Genomic DNA, 21455 nt, shown 5'->3' with positions numbered 1-21455 from the left:
TGCTTGGCGCACGATACCCCCTGGACTTGAAAGGTTGTACCTCTCGATCGAGAGTATGGACGGTGGCCCGTTTCGCCACTGCCCTTTTGGTATTTTAGTGGGGTTTACCCCCAGTTGGTTATTGTTGTTCTTTGTTTTTCCCCTCCTTAATATCTTCCTGAACTTTGCTGAGTGTGCTGGGGGGGGTGATTGTGGGAGAGCTGGACAAGGAGATGCAATAGACCCCCGTTGGGATGCTGCTCGTGGCTATGATGGGGGGGAGTCCACACTGCTAGAATGGCCGCGATAACAATATGCACTTGGAACATTAGAGGTATGCACACACCAGCGCGTCGTTATCAAATATATTCTTATCTGAAAAGGCAACGGGTGCATATAGCGCTCCTACAGGAGACGCACTTGAACGGGGCGGAAGTGACCGCACTGCGCCGCAGATGGAGGGGGCAACTGTATGCCACGGGGTATTCCTCGTTTGCCAGTGGGACGCTACTGTGGGTGACACCGGGTACCCCCTTCCAAATGACAGATGTCCTCACAGACCCGGAGGGGAGGTATGTGTTGGTGAAAGGCCGCTTGGATGGACAGCCAGTAGTTCTGGCATCCGTTTACTTTCCAAATACGGACCAGGGAGGCTTTTTAGCAAGCCTTTTGGGGAGGCTGGCGCCCTGGCATGGTGTCCCCTGGATACTGGGGGGGGATTATAACACAGTGCTGGATCCCTTGCTAGACCGATCGGCACCACCCAGGCCAGATGCAGCTTCTCTAGGGGCCACAAGGGCACTCACGCAGTGGGCAACACAGTGGGATTTGCAGGACGCATGGCACACTCACAACCCTAACACCAAAATTTACTCTTATTACTCAGGGGCGCACGCTCTGCATGTTCGACTCGACAGGTACATGGTGTCTTCAGAACTGCTGCCACACATCACAGACTCTCAATACCTTGGCCGGACACACTCGGACCATAATCCACACACGCTACCCCTGGCTTGGGAGCGCCCTCATCCGCCCATACCCACGTGGCGTTTCCAACCTGCCCTACTGCTGGACGCCCTCTTTAGGAACTCTCTGCAAGCTTGCGTAACGCAATACTTCATAGACAACTCCGATACGGCATCTTCCACACAGGTTGAATGGAACGCGTTTAAGGTGGTGGTACGGGGACACTGTCGGGGCACACAGGGGAACATGCAGAAAACACTAGAGACTGACCTGCGCAGGGTGGAAGCAGACCTGCTCCGTCTGGAGCAGGAGGCGGTGGCAGGAACGGGAGACCACTTAAATGCGGCCCGGGCGGAACACACGTCCCTACTGGAGCGACTGAGACACATTAACTATGCAGCTCACTCGGCGCGCGTACACCAACACAGTGACAAACCCGGGAGGCTGCTGGCCTGGCTAGTTAGGCAAGAGAACCGTACGGAGCCGGTGTCCGCCATCCGCGAGGCTGAGGGAGAAGTGGTGTACACACAGAAAAAAATTCACCAAGCCTTTGTGCGTCACTACCAAGCCCTGTACAAGTCACAGCTGAGGGTCTCACCGGCGTACATCGCCGATTACCTCGCAACTATACAACTGCCTTCCCTTACGGACGCGCAGCAGGGGGACCTAGGGGCACCGTTCACTCCGGAGGAAATGCGTGAAGCCATCTTCGCGCTCTCCAATGGCAAATCCCCTGGCCCGGATGGCTTACCCGCCGAATTTTTCAAGGCATGTTCAGACATTCTGATTCCAGAGCTACTCAAGGTCTATCACGCCGCAATCGAGGACTCAGCGCTCCCAGACACGCTTAATGAAGCCACCCTGGTCTCACTTTTGAAACCCGGCAGAGAGGCGACATGCATGGGGTCCTACAGACCACTAGCCATGTTGAACACTGACTACAAAATTTTCACCTCCTTACTGGCCCGACGCCTGATCTTAGAGGTCTCCAATCTAGTCCACGATGACCAGAATGGCTTCATGCCGGCAAGGAGTACCTCCCGCAACATACGCCGACTCTTCCGAGTTCAGGAGGCCGCCGCGTTGCATTGGCCGAGATCGGGGTGCCTGGTCTTGGACCTTGAAAAGGCCTTTGACTCCGTGGAATGGCCCTATCTGGGGGCGGTACTGGCGAGTTTTGGCTTGGGTGATGCCTACACGGATATGGTCGGACTTCTTTACCAAAGTCCCAGCGTGCGCGTACGGACAGGCGGGCTGCTCTCGGAGGCGGTGCGGGTGCGCAGAGGCACCCGACAGGGCTGCCCCCTGTCACCCCTACTCTTCTCTCTGGCCATGGAGCCCCTGGCGGCGCTACTGCGGGACAAGGGAGCGGGATGGGGGATCCCGCTGGCTGACGGGGTGCATATAGTTTCGCTCTATGCGGACGAGCTCCTGCTATATGTACGGGACCTTACCGCGGTACCGGATGAACTGTCGGATATTTTCAGGACATTCGAAACAGTATCGGGCCTTAAGGTCAACTGGACGAAGTCCGGAGTGTATTCGTTCAGCCCCGACCTGCGGGAATGCGACGTGCACCTCGGAGGTGCTCGGCTCGCATGGTATCCTACCACCTTCAAGTACCTCGGGATGTACATCTACAGAGACACGCAAACAATACTAGAGGGCAACCTGGTGCGCGCTATCTCCTCGTTACGAGCCCAGATGGACTTCTGGAAGACTCTGCCTCTAAACGTGCCCAGCAGGATTGCACTATCCAAGATGATAGCTTTGCCTAGATTGCTATATCACTTCGCAAACCTCCCAATATATGTACCCACAAAGATATTCCGCGACCTGGAGTCGATGATCCGTGGCCTGATCTGGAACACCGGGTGCCCCCGCGTGGCCCTGGCGAAACTGTACTCCCCGACTGCTGAGGGAGGGCTGGCAGTTCCTAACATGGAGCTGTACTACCTGGCTGCGCAGTTGCAATGGGTGACTCACTGGCTTAGCGGCTCACACCTGGACGACACAGCCACCGCTGCCTACCAATGGACCCATACGCAGGTGTGCGCCTTGTTTCACCCTCTGACCAAGGGACCCCGCCCTCTGCCCCTGCACGTGGCTGTGGCACGTAAATGCTTCATACGTAGCCTGAAACTGACCCAGGAAGTCAGGCCTTACGCCCCTGCGCTTCCCCTGCTGGGCACCCCCCGGAGAGGTGGAACGGTGACGCTGCGTATCCTGGAGAGCTGGACTGCGGCTGGGGTGGAGACCATGGGCGATCTCTACGCGGATGGCACCATACTCCCATTTGCGATACTGTCAGAGGGCACGGGTCTGCCAGCAGGGCAATTCCTGCTCCACGCGTCTATACTACGGACATACACGGAATCCTGGGGTGATATACATGATGAGCCGCCGATACACCACATACTGCAATACCTACATGTTATGGGCAACGGCTCCCACATTATACACTGGCTGGCGCAGGCCCTCCTTATGCACACGCAAAAGTCAACACAACCGATTCGGGATAAATGGGCGGCTCACCGAGGGAGGGACTGGACGGACAAGGAATGGACCCAAATATTGGCTAGCCCCGTGAATATCCCACGCAATTCCCGCTTCCGGACGATTCAGCTGTACATACTGCACCAGGCATACCTATCGCCGGACAGAATCAACAGGTACTTTATGGTAAACACTGCCACCTGCCCCAGATGCGACCTGCTAGGTGCGGACATCCTGCATATGCTCTGGCTTTGCCCCTCTCTAGCCACATACTGGGGGGAGGTGACTTCTCTCCTGACACATAGCATAGGCCCGGGGCTGCCACACACATGGGAGGCTTGCATTCTCGGGCTATACACAAGAACCAAACTCAATAAGACACAAGCTAGATTCTGGGACCTCGGCCTTATCACAGCCAAGCGGCTGCTCACCAAACACTGGCAGCAAAAAGACCCGCCACTCCCCAAACACTGGTATGCGTCCTTCACCAACTGGGCTAGAGCAGAAAGCACGGCACTGCACCGGGAGGAGATAGCGGTCTTACGGCAGTTCCCGATAGGACAGCTTTGGGACGACATCCTGGGTTCCCTCCAGGGGGAGGGCACGACTAGAGGGCTCGCTCAGAGACCGCCACAGTTGGGATGACACTGTTAGGGTGCCCGTGGCAGGGACAGGGACGCAGGTTGTGGCCCCCCCTCCCCATAGCACTCGCCGGGTGGCCTACCTTCCCCCCAGATACCCCGTGCAGCGGCTACACCACGCATCCGATAAGCTAGCTGTAGGCCTAGACGACCACCCACACGGGGGACCACTAATTCATGACATGTTGAAATGTCCTCCTGGATCCCTTCTCGTAGCATCGCACCCACAGGCACACTCTCCCCTACCGCTTCCCCTCCTACACTCACACTCATGTTCATAGTTTCGAACTCTTGTCTCCCAGACATAGCCTTGTCTTCCTCGCACGCTACAACCGGAAGGCCCACCAGGCTACATGTCCGGCCTCGGGACTGGAAGCAGGTGACGTCTCCCCTACTATGCAACATGGCTATACTATTTGCCCGTCTGACACATCACACGGTTCGTTGACAGCCCGTTGGGCCATCCCGCTCACCGTGGCTGTCTCACACCGCGACACAGACAGACTGAACATATGCGCCACTAACCCCTATCTCATTGACGCACCTCCATGATTCGATGTTACAACCCATGGGTTTCGGTGTCGTAGATACCGGAGAGTTGCGCGCAGGAGCAACCGCAGATTGAGACACACCGACGAGAGTTATTTTGTTTCTAGAGTTAATATGTTTACTTATAAAAAAAGACAAAACAAGACGTCATTCGACGGAGTAACTGACTATTGAGCACATGTGGCATGGAAACTTGTACTTAACGAATCATTTACCGCTGATAAGGCTGAGGGAATTGTACACCCCCCTCCATGCCCCTTTATTCCACCATGAAAATGCGATGATGCAGCCAGCCCACGGGGTTGTAGGCTTTGCTATATGTACTGCTCTCTTGATTACTAATAAACGTCTTTTAAAAAAAAAAATAAAAAAAAAAAAATAAATCAGTTTAAAGAGATTTTTAAAGCCCCAGAGCTCTGTCCCATATAAAACTGCGCTGACAACATTCATATTGTAAATGGTCAGGGCTGGACTAACTGGTTTTGTGAAGGATGCAATAAACTCGGCTAATATGGTGCCCGCTAATTGACGATGTTTCAATGTGGCCAAGTCCAGATGCTTACCCCAATTCATATTGCCCTGTATAATGACCCCTAGGGATGTGAAATCTTTTACCTGGTCCAGCTGGCGCTTGTTCAACAGCATTGCTCCTCCTGAGGATCTATAGGGATTAAATGTCATATATTTTGTTTTAGAGACATTTATCTCTAGACCCCGCAGAAGGCAAAATTCCTCAAAAATGATTTATGCTGGCTGTATGCAGCGCTGGGTTTTTGCAATTAGGAGGGTATCATCGGCGAACATAAGAATTGGAATTCTTAGACCCGCCAATTTAGGAGCGTCTGTTGGGGTATCTTCCAAGAATTTTACAACCCCATTAATAAAATGGAAAACAAAGTTAGGGCCATAATACAACCTTGTCTTACCCCCCTATCCACTCTGAATGAGTGGGTAACCTGACCTGACCCTGACCCCGGCGGCCTCGGGGCTCTCCAAACTCACCGGAGCCCCGGGCAGCGAGAGGTCAGCTGCTACTTTCTCCGGCTGGTGGCGGTGGGCGGGACTTCCTGCCGGATTGCAGGCCCCGCCCCCGTCCCGGCCAGAGGTGCCTGACTTCCGGCCTAAAAGGGCCGCGGCGGTGATTTCGGGGGCAATAACGAGGGGTAGGCATCCTCGAGGTAAAAACTAAAAGCAGAAATGGGGTGGGCACCCTTCAAGGACACCCATAAGCGGGGTGGGCACCCATAGTAGAAATATCAGAAGTATGGGCAATCGGACTTCATGCAGGGTGGGCACCTGCGAGGCATAAAAGGGCAGGAGCGCTTCCCCACCCAGGGACAACGACAGCGCTCTGCCCAGCAATCAGGATAAAGTACCCACGAGGCGCTGGGGGCCCCAGAATCACAAAAGGCCCCAGAAAGGACCCCCACAGCAAGGAGGGTCCCAGCAGCAAGCAGGGCATTACAGGACAAGGCTTCTAGAGCAAGTAAAGTCTCCCAGCCATCCTCAGGCCAGGCAGAAGGGGCCCCAGAAAGAAGTCCTCCCGCAGTCCAGGAAATCAGCAGTCCAGGGGCTGGGCAGGGCCCAGGGAGACAAGCCTTCCCCTGGGCCCCAGCAGCAGCACGCCCCTGGTAGATTCAAGTTGGAGAACAAGAACATTTTACAAGAGGTCACAGCCTCTTTTTATACACACAATTTCTTTGTCTAAAGGGTGTAGGCAAGGGGCGAACCAGATACAACTGGTTCCTGAGCACTTTGTTTTTGCTCAGCCCTCTCTCTATTCACAGGATGGGTCAGGGACATCAGACACACTACAGGGGGTGGAGCCAGCATTGTGAGGGGAAAGCCCAGCCCTATTCAGGTCCCAGGTGCAGCCCCTCTCTCACATCAGCATGTTAATCTCAACACTCACCACCGGGGCAGACCCATCCTGACTCCTGGAGCCAGGCTCACCAGCCAGCTCCAGCCAATCACATGCCAGACACAAATTACACAAACATGCCAACTTCTAGAAGTGGCACTTCCACACTAGACACAATCACGCCGCATACATCATTGCGCAGCATTTAATCACAGGAGTCTGCACATACCAAACTCGCATCTGCACTCCCCACGCATCAGGAACTACCAGGGACACACATTCCCCATGCATTAATATGGGAGGGCAGGACAATCTCACACACGCACTCAGAGAGCGCACGCACGTTACACTGCGCCACAGTGCTAGAGTGCGCAAAGACCAGAAATCATTATAATTATGTAACACTAAAAGGCAAAAAGTTCAGGGGTGAACCTGCCAAAAGGGCCAAGTCCAACACAACCCCCTTCCAGCCAAAACGCAGGGCAGGCCAATCACCACTGTGATGAACTTCCCTGCTTTGGGCGATAGAACACGGACACGGGCCCGCACTGCAGGGACACCCTCCGGTTCTACGCCTTGTTGTTCCACAAGACAATCAAATACTTTAAAAAAAACAGGCCCAACCAGGCTACCCTACTGGTACTCCTTAGTTGTCCACAGCTAGGACTAGGCCCTAGGCCACCCAGATACCACTGGTCCATGCCCATCCACAGAGTGGGGGGTAGTAACCCCTGGCATACACTAGCCATTCTCCACTCCCTTTCTCAGTGTAGTTCCAAACTACCACTGATCCTCCAACCTAGGGTCTGCACCCTCAGGCTGACCAGAGGTGACGGGCAAGAATGCCCCACCCTACCTCTACTTCTGGGGTTGCGCACTCTCCCAGGAGAAGCACCCTCCAGAACACAACTCTCCCACCACTTCGGGACCTTACTCCCTCAGCAGCAGTGACCGCGATCAGACCTGCACAAGAACACTGTCAAGAGACGTTGCACTTTGCGGGTTGCCAGATGCGGCGCAGGCGGCGGCTCACGGACCGCGTTGAGACGGGGACGGCGAGCGGCATAGGCTGCATGGCCGAAGGCAGACGCTGCTCAGTGCGGTGCCTACAGCACACCAGGCTGGTCATGACAGACGGTCACAGCTCCCTCAACTGGTCTACCACCTGGGATCCAAATTCACCGGATGCACAGGGGTCAGACTCACTCTGACCCCTTCCAGAGTTCTGCACCCTCCCACTGTAGAACAGGGTCCCTCCACTTAAGGTAGGCCCCACCTGCTCTCAGGGTAGTACCATAACACTCAGCCAAGGACCCTAAAGATCTGTGCTAGGCCTGTACCACCCCTTCTGGGAAACACAGGGTCTCTTCACTTAAGATGAGCCCCACCTGTGTTCACAGGGGTACCCCTAGAAGACAAACCGGCCAGGACACTGGCTACAGTCGCCCTGCCGTCCAGGACAGGCAAACACCTGAACCCGGCTCCCCAACCTAGGGACGCTACCCTTTGGTCAGATGCCTGGCGCACCAGGACTTCTACAAGTTGAAAACAAAAATCTAAGACTTTCTCTCCTCCTTCAGCAGCAAGGCAACCACTGCAGGCCAATCCCCCAGGTCAGGGACAGTACTCCTCCATACAGCTTACCCGGTTCCTTCTCTTCAGGCAAAGTTCCTTCTTGTAACTTCAGGACACTGCTTACAGTTGCCCTTACGTCTAGATCCGGAAACACCGGCTACTGGCTCCCCAACCAAGGGACGTAACCCTTTGGTCAGATGCCTGGCGCACCAGGACTTCCTTGAGGGTGACACATAACTTATGTGTTGTGTAACAAGTCTGCCTGTCATCCAGGATATTAGTGGCATCACCATGGTCACTCCCCGGTGACACAACCCTTCTGGCTTGCCCCTGACCCACTGGTTCTTCCACTGGGGAGCCTATCCCCCTCGCACCCCTCCATCTGGTCTTCTGCACCCTCCCAACTGGAGCGGTACTGCCAGACAACAGGACTACTAGAGCCCTGCTTACAGGCGCTCCACGTTCTCTCCACACTGGGAGATCCCCCTCAAAGGACGCTCCATACGGACATGCTAGGCTCCCTCACCTGGTGGTCCCAAAAAACCACCCAGACTACGGAGACCGGGCTTGTGCTCCTCTGAACCACTTCCATCACCGGGCTGGAAGACCAGAACTTTCCTTAGGGTCACTCCCCAACAAATAACACAATGGCACATGGGCAGGGGAAAACTCCCTTGAGCTTCAGGCCCACCCCTGAAATCCAACACAAACCAGTTATTCAGCAAGCTCCCCATCCCAGAGAACTCACACTCACTTGTCTAGTGCCACACAACATTCATCCACACACAACTCCCCCTTGGACTGGTAAGGCAGTTTCTACCACCCCTGATTTCTCAACCTGACCACATGTGACACAGGTACCAAACTCTGGGAGCGGGGCGGGGAACAAATGTACTGGACACTATTACACTGCCACCACTGGATCCCACCCAAAATTAAAACTGCACTTAGGGGATGATCTACCCTCCCGAGCTAGGGACAACTAACTCACAGTGCACAAGAAACACATTTCCAAAGAAATGACATTTATAACTTAAAAACAATAATCCCCTTTCATGCGACTATCTAAAATGCAGAGTTTTGTAGTGAGGCCAGTTGTCGCTGCGGTACTGCGCAAACACAAGTCCATTTCCCACCGCTGGCCACCAATGTTAGAAATGGGAAGTCTGGTTGGCTAAGGCTTACGCCAAAGCTAAGCAGAAACCACCATTCTAGTCAGGGCAAGGGAGTCACACGCCAAGATAACCCCTGCTCACCCCTTTGGTAGCTTGGCACGAGCAGACAGGCTTATCCCGGAGGCGATGTGTAAAGCATTTGCGCACGCACCCACCAGCAACAACATCCCAGGCCCCCCACAAAAAGAACTCCACACAAGGTTATATAAAAAATAGCCTTTGTATTACAAAACACATTAGACAGTAAACACACACTTTACAATGTGCCAGGGGCACGGGCAGAATTCACAGGGGATTATGTACATGGGATAGGGCCACATGGACCACTGTCACGAAGAGGCACTTTTAGAACTAGAATACTTGGTAGAAATAGCACTTTGTAGGGATAACCCTTAGCACATAGAATAATTGTAGAACCAAATAGAAAATAGAGCACACAACCAGTAATCACTGGTAAGAGGTAAGTACCACCTACGCAACCCTAACCACCTTAGGAGAATGTCACGCAGGGAACCAGGACCTCACTAGCAACACCTGTACTAGGAAGAACAACCCCCTAAATATCACTATACATTTAGGGGTATAAGCATGAGAACAGTACACATGATGCATCACAATATTCAGAGGTGTAGGGGAAGAAAACACATGATGCATAAATCACATTTAACAGTGTAGGAGAGCAACTTTGTACATGATGCATAAAAACACATTCAGAGGTACCAGAACACAGGGTGCGCAAAACATACAACACACAGTACATTTCCTAGCACCCTAAGAAGCAAATAACTCACAACAAAGTCCAGGTTGCGCCACTGCGCCAAAAACCTAAACGTAGCAGCTGCCCATTACTTGCTGGGCAGCTGAGGACAGGGATAGAACAGGGCCTAAACATTGCAGCTGGCACTAAGTGCTGCGCAGCTGGGGAAGGCCAGGGTAGGGATGAAGGAGTGCGACTCACTCCTGAGTCCAAGGTACCTTTCCCCAAAAGGAAAGAACCTAAACGGTGCAGCTGCCCACTACTTGCTGGGCAGCTGTAGCAAATCTGCGACAGGGGCCCTCACTGGCCCTTAGAAAAAAAACTGCGACTGGGGCTCTCATTAGCCCCTCAGGGCAAACACTGTGCCAACTGCTGGAGCCATCTGGCTCTGAAGATGCATATGACGCAAAACGGGGGAGCCTTCTAGACTCGGGAATCAACTGTGCACATGGGAGCGCTCTGGCTCCTTAGCTCATTAAATATGCCCCCATAGGTTGGACCGGCCCGCTGCCATCGGGCCGCTCTGAAAACGGGCACTGCTGGTATGGGCACGAGGGGGGGGGGGGGCGGGCACTGACAACGTGCCCCGACACCACCACCCTTAAACAACAAGGTGTGGGCCCCTCTGGGCCCGAGCAACCACTTGTGCAAAACGTTGGAGCTCTCAGGCTCTAAAACAACCATGCCCCCAGGGAGCCTCGTGGGCTCTTGAGACAGAAGATGGCCCATCGTTGGAGTCCCGCTCGGGGGACTCGAAAATACAAAATCATGCCCCCTGGAGCCCCTCGGGAACTCAGAGGCAGAGGGAGCGCAGAGGAACGACCTGCGGGGACGCCTGCACTCACCTGCTTTTTGGGAGGCGGCGTCTCCTCTCCTGCGGCGTCTCCTCCTTTGCCCGGTGCGGCGGTGCGTGCGGGGGTCTCCCTGGCCATGGGAGCCCCGCTTTGCCAGCTGCGCTGCTTCACCCGGCCCCCCATATCGGGGCCGGGACTTAGGAATGGAGCCTGCGAGGCTCCGGACTCTTTCTTTGGCCACTCGGGGAGGCGGGGTGGGCTCCCGGACCCCCTTTCAGCACCAGCTCCCTTTTTCCTTGGTGGCGGCCCCGGGGCTCTCCAAACTCACCAGAGCCCCGGGCCGCGAGAGGTCAGCTGCTACTTTCTCCGGGTGGCGGCGGCGGGCGGGACTTCCTGCCGGATTGCAGGCCCTGCCCCCGTCCCGGCCAAAGGTGCCTGACTTCCGGTTTTGGCCTAAATGGGCCTCGGCGGTGATTTCGGGGGCAATAGCGAGGGGTAGGCACCCTTGAGGTAAAAACTAAAATCAGAAATGGGGTGGGCACCCTTCAAGGACACCCATAAGCGGGGTGGGCACCCGTAGTAGAAATATCAGAAGTACGGGCAATCGGACATCATGCAGGGTGGGCACCTGCGAGGCATAAAAGGGCAGGAGCGCTCCCCCCCCCCCAGAGGGACAACGACAGCGCTCTGCCTAGCAATCAGAATAAAGCGCCCACGAGGCACTGGGGGGCCCAGAAATCACAAAAGGCCCCAGAAAGGACCCCCACAGCAAGGAGGGTCCCAGCAGCAAGCAGGGCATTACAGGACAAGGCTTCTAGGGCAAGTAAAGTCTCCCAGCCATCCTCAGCCCAGGCAGAAGGGCCCCCAGAAAGAAGTCCTCCCGCAGTCCAGGACATCAGCAGTCCAGGGGCTGGGCAGGGCCCAGGGAGGCACGCCTTCCCCTGGGCCCCATCAGCAGCATGCCCCTGGTAGATTCAAGTTGGAGAACAAAAACATTTTACAAGAGGTCAAAGCCTCTTTTTATACACACAATTTCTTTGTCTAAAGGGTGTAGCCAAGGGGCGAACCAGATACAACTGGTTCCTGAGCACTTTGTTTTTGCTCAGCCCCTCTCTCTATTCACAGGATGGGTCAGGGACATCAGACACACCAAAGGGGGTGGAGCCAGCATTGTGAGGGGAAAGGCCATCCCTATTCAGGTCCCAGGTGCAGCTCCTCTCTCACATCAGCATGTTAATCTCAACACTCACCACCGGGGCAGACCCATCCTGACTCCTGGAGCCAGGCTCACCAGCCAGCTCCAGCCAATCACACGGCAGACACAAATTACACAAACATGCCAACTTCTAGAAGTGGCACTTCCACACTAGACACAATCATGCCGCATACATCATTGCGCAGCATTTAATCACACGAGTCCGCACATGCCAAACTTGCATCTGCACTCCCCACGCATCAGGAACTACCAGGGACACACACATTCCCCATGCATTCCTATGGGAGGGCAGGCCAATCTCACACACGCACTCAGAGAGCGCACGCACTTTACACTGCGCCACAGTGCAAAAGTGCGCAAAGACCAGAAATCATTATAATTATGTAACACTAAAGCAAAAAATTCAGGGGTGAACCTGCCAGAAGGGCCAAGTCCAACAACTCACCATTGTTGTTTGAAAACTGAGCACTGTTCCGAGACACTTGGTTCTGGAATTTTTTTACTGCCTGTAAGGAAATATTGTTATTTAAACAACTTTCATACTCGGGGCTCCGAAGAATGTGTGTAATTTATTGCGATATGTGCTAGTGGAACTTTCTTCAGTCAAACCTTTGAGCCTTCAAAAAGTCCTCACACGAAGAAACACATGTCAGCTGTATTCATCTTTGGACTACAACTCAGATTGTTATACCTTGAAAATGAAAGTATTTGGAAGTACAGATCTAAACGGTGTGTTATATTTGGACTTTTATTCAATGTGTGACTAAGTCTCCCTTTCTTTGCGATAAACATATGGACATGTCGGGTTGATGGACCAAGATTTCCTTTTTATGTGGTGCTTTGGGCATATTATTACAAATCTGCATATGAGAAGCAAATGTAAAAGACTGAAGAACTATTATAAGACCAGCATGGAAAAAGAGGGCGATACACCACTGCAGGCCCACAATTATAGCCTGTTTTTACATGTTGGACATGCAGCTGAATTACAGGCTTACAAATTACTTGATAACACTAGACTCGAAAATCAATTGTCTAACTGATGCTACAACTCCTGCGGTTACCCAAGCTTCTAGAACAAAACCCTGAAAAAGTATTTTCACATGGGTAGCACCATCATTTACTTGTGGAAACTGGTATTTCAAGACAGAAGCTGCATCCTTAATACATGGGCAAAAACTGTAATGCCTGCCATTTTAAAACTTTTAATATTTTGAAATGAATACCCTATTTGATATTACGTTGCTTAACTGCTTCTGTTTTGCACTTGTATACCTTTTTTAATGACCCTCACAGGTGAGTAGGCACACTTTACAAGCCCTTGATTGACTGATTGATTGAATGACCATTTTTATAAACAAAGTTTCTATTTTAAAGATTTTTATGTATGACCTTAGTGCAATGGGTTTAATTAACTGTGCACTTTAATAAAAGTAAAATGAAACTTTAAAACTTCATGAATGTTCAAAAAATACCTGAAATTCGCTTAAAAAATACAGTTAAAGTAGTTATTGGTATGAGTCCAAATACAAAAAATTGCTGAATTTTACCTGTTAAGAGTCTGCAAACCAAACCTTGCAAACAACTGTGCTTAGAACATCACAAGATTTTGTCATTAAACAACACAAACTGCCAATAAATAATGCTATACTCATAACCGTCTCATTGATAGTGTTACTGATATTGTGATATGTAATGTGAGCTGTAATACAATGTATAACATTTGTAAATGCAGCTGTTACCTCAAGGATGAGGGTGGGGTTATTAACACAACAAATGATATAGTGAAAGAGACTTACTCATTTGCATAGGGTATCTTCAGAAATCCAAAGTCTTCAAACATTTGAATCCACAGATTGGAAGAAGGTGTCTCGGCACCTGTAGCAACGTGATTCAGGTTGTTGTCTTTATCAATCATTGCCAAAATTTGAGCAAAGGCATTTGCTACAATTTCCTCCAAATAAATCCAAACTGAATGCCTAAAAAAAAAACATGAATGCAACTTATATATATTATCACATTTCCTTTCACAACATATTTAATATATAAGCCGATTCACTACAGTTGATTGTAGAGTGTTAGACCTGGCATCATTGGCGTGAGTCTCCCTTCCATTTTGACGGATTGCCTCCTCTGTTTTGACATGTTTTTGCTGGTTTTATGCTTTGGGCACTGTGCTACTGATAATCACTGCCACAGTGTAAGTGCTCCCTATTTTAAATTGATGTACTAATTGGTTATTCCATGATTGTGTTATTTGATTTATCTGTCAGACCCTAGAACAGTGCACCATGTATGCCCAGGGCTTGTAAATCAAATGCTGCTGGTGTGCTTGCAGCACTGGTTGTGTCGCCCACAGAAGCAGCTTGTAAAGTGTGTCTCAGGCCTGCCATTGCAAGGCCTGTGTGCAGTCTAGCACTGCCATGTCGACTTGGCCAAGTGCACCCACTTGCCAGTCCCTAAACCTTTCCTTTACTACATATTAGACACCCCCATGGTAGGCCCAAGGGCAGGGTGCATTGTAAGCATAAGGTAGGACATGCTCTGATGCGTGCAGCATGTTCTAATAAGTGAATTACAGCCATTTTCGTTTTTCACTATTGAAGGCTACCTGTTCTCCATAGGCCAGAATGGGCAGTTAGATTATTACATTTTTATAATCTTAACTGACTTAGGGAACGTGGTAGAAATTCAAATTTAGTATGCGTGAACTCAGAATAATAAAATACATCTTTTAGTAAAGTTGGTTTTAATATTCTGTGTTTGAAAATACCACTTTTAGAAAGTAGGTATTTTATTGCCTAACTATCCAGGCTTGCCTCTGCTGGGTTGTGTATTCCTTGTCTGGGTTTGTGAGTGACAGCGCTGGGGGTTTCCAGGAGATAGGCTTGTGGTTCTTAAAATCCGGACCCTGTTGTTTTCCCGATATCGAGGTCCAATACCCGTGTCACAAAACCTCAACGTATCAATACGATTTTGGTGTCTATGAACCGATAATGATTAGGACATCATTCCTATGTATTTGCGTCATGATCGGAGGTTGCCAACACCCCCAAATCATAGTTTCCGTTCCGACCCTTTAAACTCCATTTTGTAAGCGGCATCCATCTTATGCCTTGCCCTCATGATAAGTCAATTAAAGGTCGAGCTTGATCCAAAAGGACACGTACACCTTCCCTGACTTCCCCCTGACCCGTCCCAACTGACTCCACTGCCTTCGGCCAAACCTGTTTGGGCAGCTCCTCGCCCAGTGGCCGAATACGATAGCATCGATGCATAACATTCCACAAACCATTCACTACATACAGACCATGCTTTCTGCAAACATACACCTGTCCACGTTCCTTGTTTATGGCCAGTTTTATGACTGGGTTGTACCTTTCTTTATTGGTGTTTCATCGATATCTGATGGGAGTTCCAGATCTAACTGGGTAATCTATCAGCAAACTGGACATACGAAAATGTGGGCTGTCATCATAACTCTGCTTTTACTTTGTGTTGGAAATATGTGAATTATTTACTGTAAAACAAAGAATGTTTGCCTAGGGCATAATATTCTGTATAAAAGGTATGTGCGAAGGCCATGCAGGCAGGCTATCTCATTCAGTCGCTTTTAGGCGTGGCTGGGCGACATAGCCTCACTGTTGTATGTAATAAAGATGTCTTTTCATATTTCAGATTCTCTGTCAATTCCTTTGCTGCTTTTTGAATGGACTACCTATTGGTAAGACCCCTGAGTAGGAGTATGTGGATTTTAGGTACCACAGTTGGCGTCCCAACCCGGGGCCTCATCAGTGACAATCTGAAGGAGTAATATTCAGAGGACGGAAAATCTACTGGGGAAGGCAAGGCAGAAATCTACTAAAAGAGGTACTCTGTGCACAGAGGTTCTGGGGGATTCTCTGTCTTTGCGGCCTAGTATATTTTTGATTTTTCTGACTTAAATATCTCCAAAAGATGTCACTCCTGACTGAGGAACCCACTTTTTGGCGTAAGTGTTTTTTAACAAAGAGACTGTTAGTGCAGTTAGAAATTGGCAGTTAGAATTTGGACAACTATTTGTTTGCTATAGCTTTGATAGGTTTGTATAGGTTTGGATATGCGAATTGCAATTTGTGTAGGCGGATAATGAAGAGACTTTTTCTCCATCTGCTTTACTTGGAGTATAAGTGGGTCGCTCCCAGTCCTTTGTTCTTTGATTTTGATTGGTTCTTAGTTTGTTTGGTCCTTAGTTTATTTGAAGATTGCAATTTTCAATAACCGAGGGTTTTGTATATTTACAAGTGTATCGATAGAGATAGCCCCTTGAAGTTTGGAAGCTAGATTAGTGAGCTATAAGATGCCTGATCTTAGCGAATTTGGAGCTTTGTGTTGGCCAACTTTGTATACGTTTGGATTAGCCGGTTTAATAGGTTAGGTTTTACAAACATATTTCTTCCTTGGTGATTTTGTATCCCCAGGGAATTAAAATATGACAAAAAAGGATCCTGTGCACTTTTATGTGTTTCTTGTAAATATGACTTACAGCTACGTACAGTCTGGACTGTCCTGTTTTCGTCCTGAGTGTTGAATTGTGGGTTTAAATATGTGTTTAAATGTGTGTTTAAAATGTGTGTTTAAATGTCTATTTTGTTTGTGGGTTTTGTTGTAAATTGCGACAACGCTATTTACAAGAAATGGTTAGAGCGCGCTGTATTGTGTGTCCTAAATGTTTTCAACACTTTCTGTTTATGTCTGAAATGAGCTCAATGTGTGTGGGTCACATTTAATGGATATAAATAAGGCCTCAGACAAAAACGAAATTACATGTTTTTGCAAAAATAAATAAATTTACAGCATTTTCCCTTAAATGCACTGTGTTAGATGTTCACAGGCAAACATTTTCAGCTGCAGTATATTTAATAAGAAGGTTCATTCAGCCAGCACCTCTCTAGTTAAACACGGGTGGAATTTTGCATGACAGCCCTTTTTCATAAAAGTGGCGCGAAATGTGACGCAGGTTTTGTGACGCGTTTTAGGTTAGGCATATGCGCTCAGGTTTGTGAGTTAATGCATCCAAAATGATAGGCAAGGGATGAAGTGGGCTCTTATATGTAGAACAATCACAAAAAAGGAATAATTGGTTTTATTAGAAAAAAATAATTATTAATTATCAGAAAATTATTATTAAAACTAAAGTGCTACAAAAATCGTTTTTTAATGTTCATGAAGCTTAACACTCATACTATGACCTCCTAGCATTAAAATTTGATTTAAGTTATGTTGCATCACTAAAATGACAAGTATTCGTGTGTATAATTTGCCCTTGACATAGGCGCAAACAAGCTCATTTTTATAAAGTATAAATTATTATTTTCAAATACCTGATTGAATACTTCAATAATAGACATTCTAGTAATGCATATTATGCAAGAAAAATCAATGTTTAAACAGCATTTTGCTTTCATTCAGAGTACTTTTTAAAGTGTCTCAGCCTTAAGCAGATGCATGCATTTAGGTTTTGATATAAGGTTGTGCCTTCTTATGATTCAGTGGGTTAATGTGCCAGTAAAAAGGCTCGTTTTAATATCAGGGTTGAAGGTTCTAGCTTTAGCTAGGCCTATGGAAAGTTTGTTCATTTAAGAACTACTGAAGTGTATATCATAGGATTGCGACAAGCATTTACTCTGAAAAAAGTGGTCTGTGTGTCTTTACGTTTTGAGACACATTGACAGTAAATGTAGTTTAATGATCTGGGAATAGGGATAATTTTAGGGCCTAAAAAGAGAAATTATTTTTCAAAATAGAGTGAATTATTGCCGATTATAAGCCTTCTGCTTTGACGGGTTCAGTGTAGCAGCAGTTGGGGGCTGGGAGGATGGCTGACTCGGCCACGCTCCTGAGATGTTATCTTTTAGTGTTCACTGTAAATAATGGAGAAGGCCGTCATGTTGACATTTGCGATCTCTTAATTAGGACCTTTCCTACGAGGAATGCAGAATGACCTCTCTGCACGGGCTGCTAAAGGTGGGGTTTCTGGTTTCTCTGTGTGAACATCAATAAAATGAACGAACTTAATTTAAAGGGGAAAATACATAGGGGTTTCTCTGAAGGTCCCAAACATGTGCTAAATAATATGCAAAACTGATACATTTTGTGTTTCCACACTAAGGAAAATAATGTTTGAAAGCTGCGTTTATTTTACAAGAAAATGAAGTGTTGCATTGAGTCTTAGATAAAAATAACATACAGCCTTTTTCTCACAGGTTTGAAGGCTACAGGCCTAGTAAAAAAAAAAAAAAAAAAAGGGGGATTTGCTCATTAGGCAGTATTTTTCAGTGCACATTATAGGTGCCACATTCATATGGGGGTATTAGTGTAACCAATTCTTTTTGGAACGGTAAAAATTAAATGGCTTGATATTGCGAGGTAAACTGACAAGATGGTAACAGTTAAGTAATGGGAACTTATTTTTGGGATTCCATTCTGTGTATAATGTTTTGTCTTCTGATTAAAAGTTATAATTAATATTCGTTTATTAGCAAAAATGTCTTTCTTGTGTGTTGTGTATTTTTCTTGTTGCTTTTGCCAACAGATTATTCATGGATTATTCTAAGGCAGACAAGACACGTGAGTTTGGTCAATTGAAAGGAGATGTGTTTTTGCGTAATTTCTTTGAAAGAAAAAATTTTCATGTTTTGGTTTGGGTATCTGGCACTGTCATGATACTTTAATTGGACATGTATGTGAGAGGAAAGACAGTAAAGTTATGTTTGACAATAGAACTACAACTGTGTTGTGTTCACTGTCAAAAGGGAGGTATAGAGTTTGTATGGAGTTTAGACCTGACAAAATTTAGACAGGCCCAAATATTGCATGTTGGGCTGCAGGTTTACAGTGCATAAAGTATACAGCGAATCTATCTGATGGCTTGACATGTGCATTATGCATCTTTATTTTATGTTCTCCAGTGTTGTGAAGGGATCCGTGTGACGACACGTATTGTTACACAATAATTGGATGAATTTGGTATAATGATAAATGTCACAGATATGGTTTACATACTGTGAGGAAGACAGGCAGCATTTTTACCAGTGCATGCCTAAATTTGGCTATAATGATATTGAAGAAAACTAAAAAAAATATACAGGTTCAAAAGTGTATCACCTGACGATAGTCACCTACTGCACATCCCCTTAAAGGAATAGGCAGCCCTAAATTGTTATGTATCCTTGATTGGACCTAAGGATAGAATTATAGATCTGTGACTCAAGGTGTCCTAATTTTTATATTGCATTACGTAATCATGTTTTGTTTCCCAAATAGCATATGGCTTTGTCCCTTGAAAGGAAACTAGGTTTCATTTCTCTCTCCCTGAAGAAGGAACTGGAACATTAGCTAAGATTACTGTATATGGTGGAATTAGAATGTGTGTACCTTTGGTATTGTGTGTATCCCCCGTACTCTTGGTGCTGTGTCACATGCCTGAGGCACCCAAGCAAACTTGTTCTTCCTATTTCTATTTTTGCCCCCCCCTGACCAATGTCGCATTATGCTTAGTTACTAGGGATCTTAGTTGTGTCCTAAATTCCATTTCCCTTTTTCATATTCCTTTCACCAGTCAGCCCATTTATTACTATGGGTGTATTGTTTATGCGCACACTTTTAGACTAGAGTGATGTATCAGGGATCCCCCATGTTATGTAAAATGTTTTTTTCAGACTGATTGTCGGGGTAGTGACAGGCTGGTTAACCGACCCAATGTTATAGTAAGACACGTTTTCCATCTCAATAGGAGATATCTTAAGTTTACCTTTTTAACATGACGTATTTTAATTCCTCAGTTCTCTTTTATTCCTGCTGCTTTAATTTGTGGTGGGATCAGATATGTTCTAATCATGCAAATAGCGGGACTCTCCAGTTCTGGTCTTGTTGTCTGCACATTTGATCATTAGCCTTTGTATTGCATAGTGCACTTAATACACATTTCTAAAGAGACTTTTCTTCATGTCCTTGATAATCTGTATTATGTCATTTCTCTATTTGAGATGTTCTAGATAAGGAATTTAGGAGCACTTAATCATTGAGGAAAATATGTATTTGCACCATTAGACAATGCCACGATATGTAAAAACATCCATTTAGATAGAATTTTCATGTAGTTATTTACCCTTAGATGATGAAGGATATGCTCTGACACGGAAACCCAATTGAAAAACCCAGAGACACCGTTTGCCTACTGCCTTTATGTTTGAAATTGCTTTTTGAAAATGACAGTGCATTCTAGACCAACATTGTCCCATGGCGTGTGGCCACTCCTTTGCAGATTGCAGGCCACTTGCTTTCAGTCCCCTTGTCAAAACCCATGAACTGTTTTTGTGCTTGATTTGAAGGAAACTAACAGTTGTCACATTTCCTATATCACTAGGTTCTGCGGGAATCTTCCAGAGTCAAAGGAAGAGTGATACCCTGCAGACCTGTGATCGAGACTAAGCACACTCTCCATCAGTGACAGATGAAAGACAGACTTCTTGGCCCTACAATTCCTGCAACCAAGTAGTGTGACAGCAATCATCAGCGTGACAGCGATCATCAGCGTACCCCCCCAATGGTACCTCCCAAGCAAGCCATTTGTTTCATCAGAAGGCGTTGTAAACAGAAAAAGAAAAGAGGAGCCGGTTTCAAAGATGCGAAGGATCCCTGTTGTTGATGGCAGGGCTGTCATCCAGTTTGTTCAGTTTGTTCAACTGTCATGTGCTTGAACCTCTGACAGCGCGCGGTCCCCTGATCCCCTTGGCCTGAGTTTTTGGCCCCCCACACACCTCTTTTCCCTTTGCTCCAATGGAAAGGCAGTGCACCCAAGGATCCACGTTTGGAAAAAGGCACTACATTCTGGTGCCCGTGAGAGAGCAGCTTGAGCGTCCTCTGACACTAAATAATGAGTGTTGGAGTCTGAAAGTGCTGCTGATCTTGCTGGGTTGTTTCTCAGTAGTGCTTGGATCTGCATGAAATGCTTTGTGCCCTTGATCAATGAAGGGCGCATCATCTGTAGTATCTGCCACGAAGAAGAGACACTGGTGCACTGCCTTGAGACATTGAGACTTTGTAATTGAGCTATGAGTGTTTGCCAGGAGGGCACTCCAACGGACACTGAGTCATGCAGAGCCTGAACGAAGAGGCCCAACGCGAAGAAGACACTGGAAGCGGATTTGATGGACAATAGAAGCCTGCCAGTAGAGGCTTTGAGGGACTCTGGGTATTTTCTGTGAGCTTGTATAGAATTGGAGTTTGGAAACTAATTTTCGCAGCTTTGCTAGCATTGTTTTAAAGTACTATTCTCTTTAGTAGAAGCAGAATAACGTCCATTTTCGGTGAAAGAGTATTCCCTTTTCACCTCAGAGCATTAATGAGAGTCACCACTGTTTCACTTGAACATATAATGAATTACAGAAATGCATAAGAAGACC

At 48.0% G+C, this 21455-nt stretch overlaps 1 protein-coding gene across 1 annotated transcript in view; it reads right to left on the bottom strand.

Moving 5' to 3' along the window:
- LOC144783414 (E3 ubiquitin-protein ligase rnf213-alpha-like) overlaps positions 1 to 21455 on the bottom strand; it is a 2376820-nt gene that overhangs the window by 1883457 nt on the left and 471908 nt on the right. The window contains exon 10 of the mRNA XM_078662402.1: positions 13809 to 13988. Within this exon, the coding sequence (XP_078518528.1) occupies positions 13809 to 13988 (180 nt within the window). The remainder of the gene's footprint in view (positions 1 to 13808; positions 13989 to 21455) is intronic.

The sequence above is a fragment of the Lissotriton helveticus genome, chromosome 9 (assembly GCF_964261635.1).
Source record: "Lissotriton helveticus chromosome 9, aLisHel1.1, whole genome shotgun sequence".
NCBI classification, from domain to species: domain Eukaryota; kingdom Metazoa; phylum Chordata; class Amphibia; order Caudata; family Salamandridae; genus Lissotriton; species Lissotriton helveticus.
The sequence above is the reverse complement of the archived record's forward strand: the minus strand, read 5'-3'. Positions and strand labels throughout refer to the sequence as shown.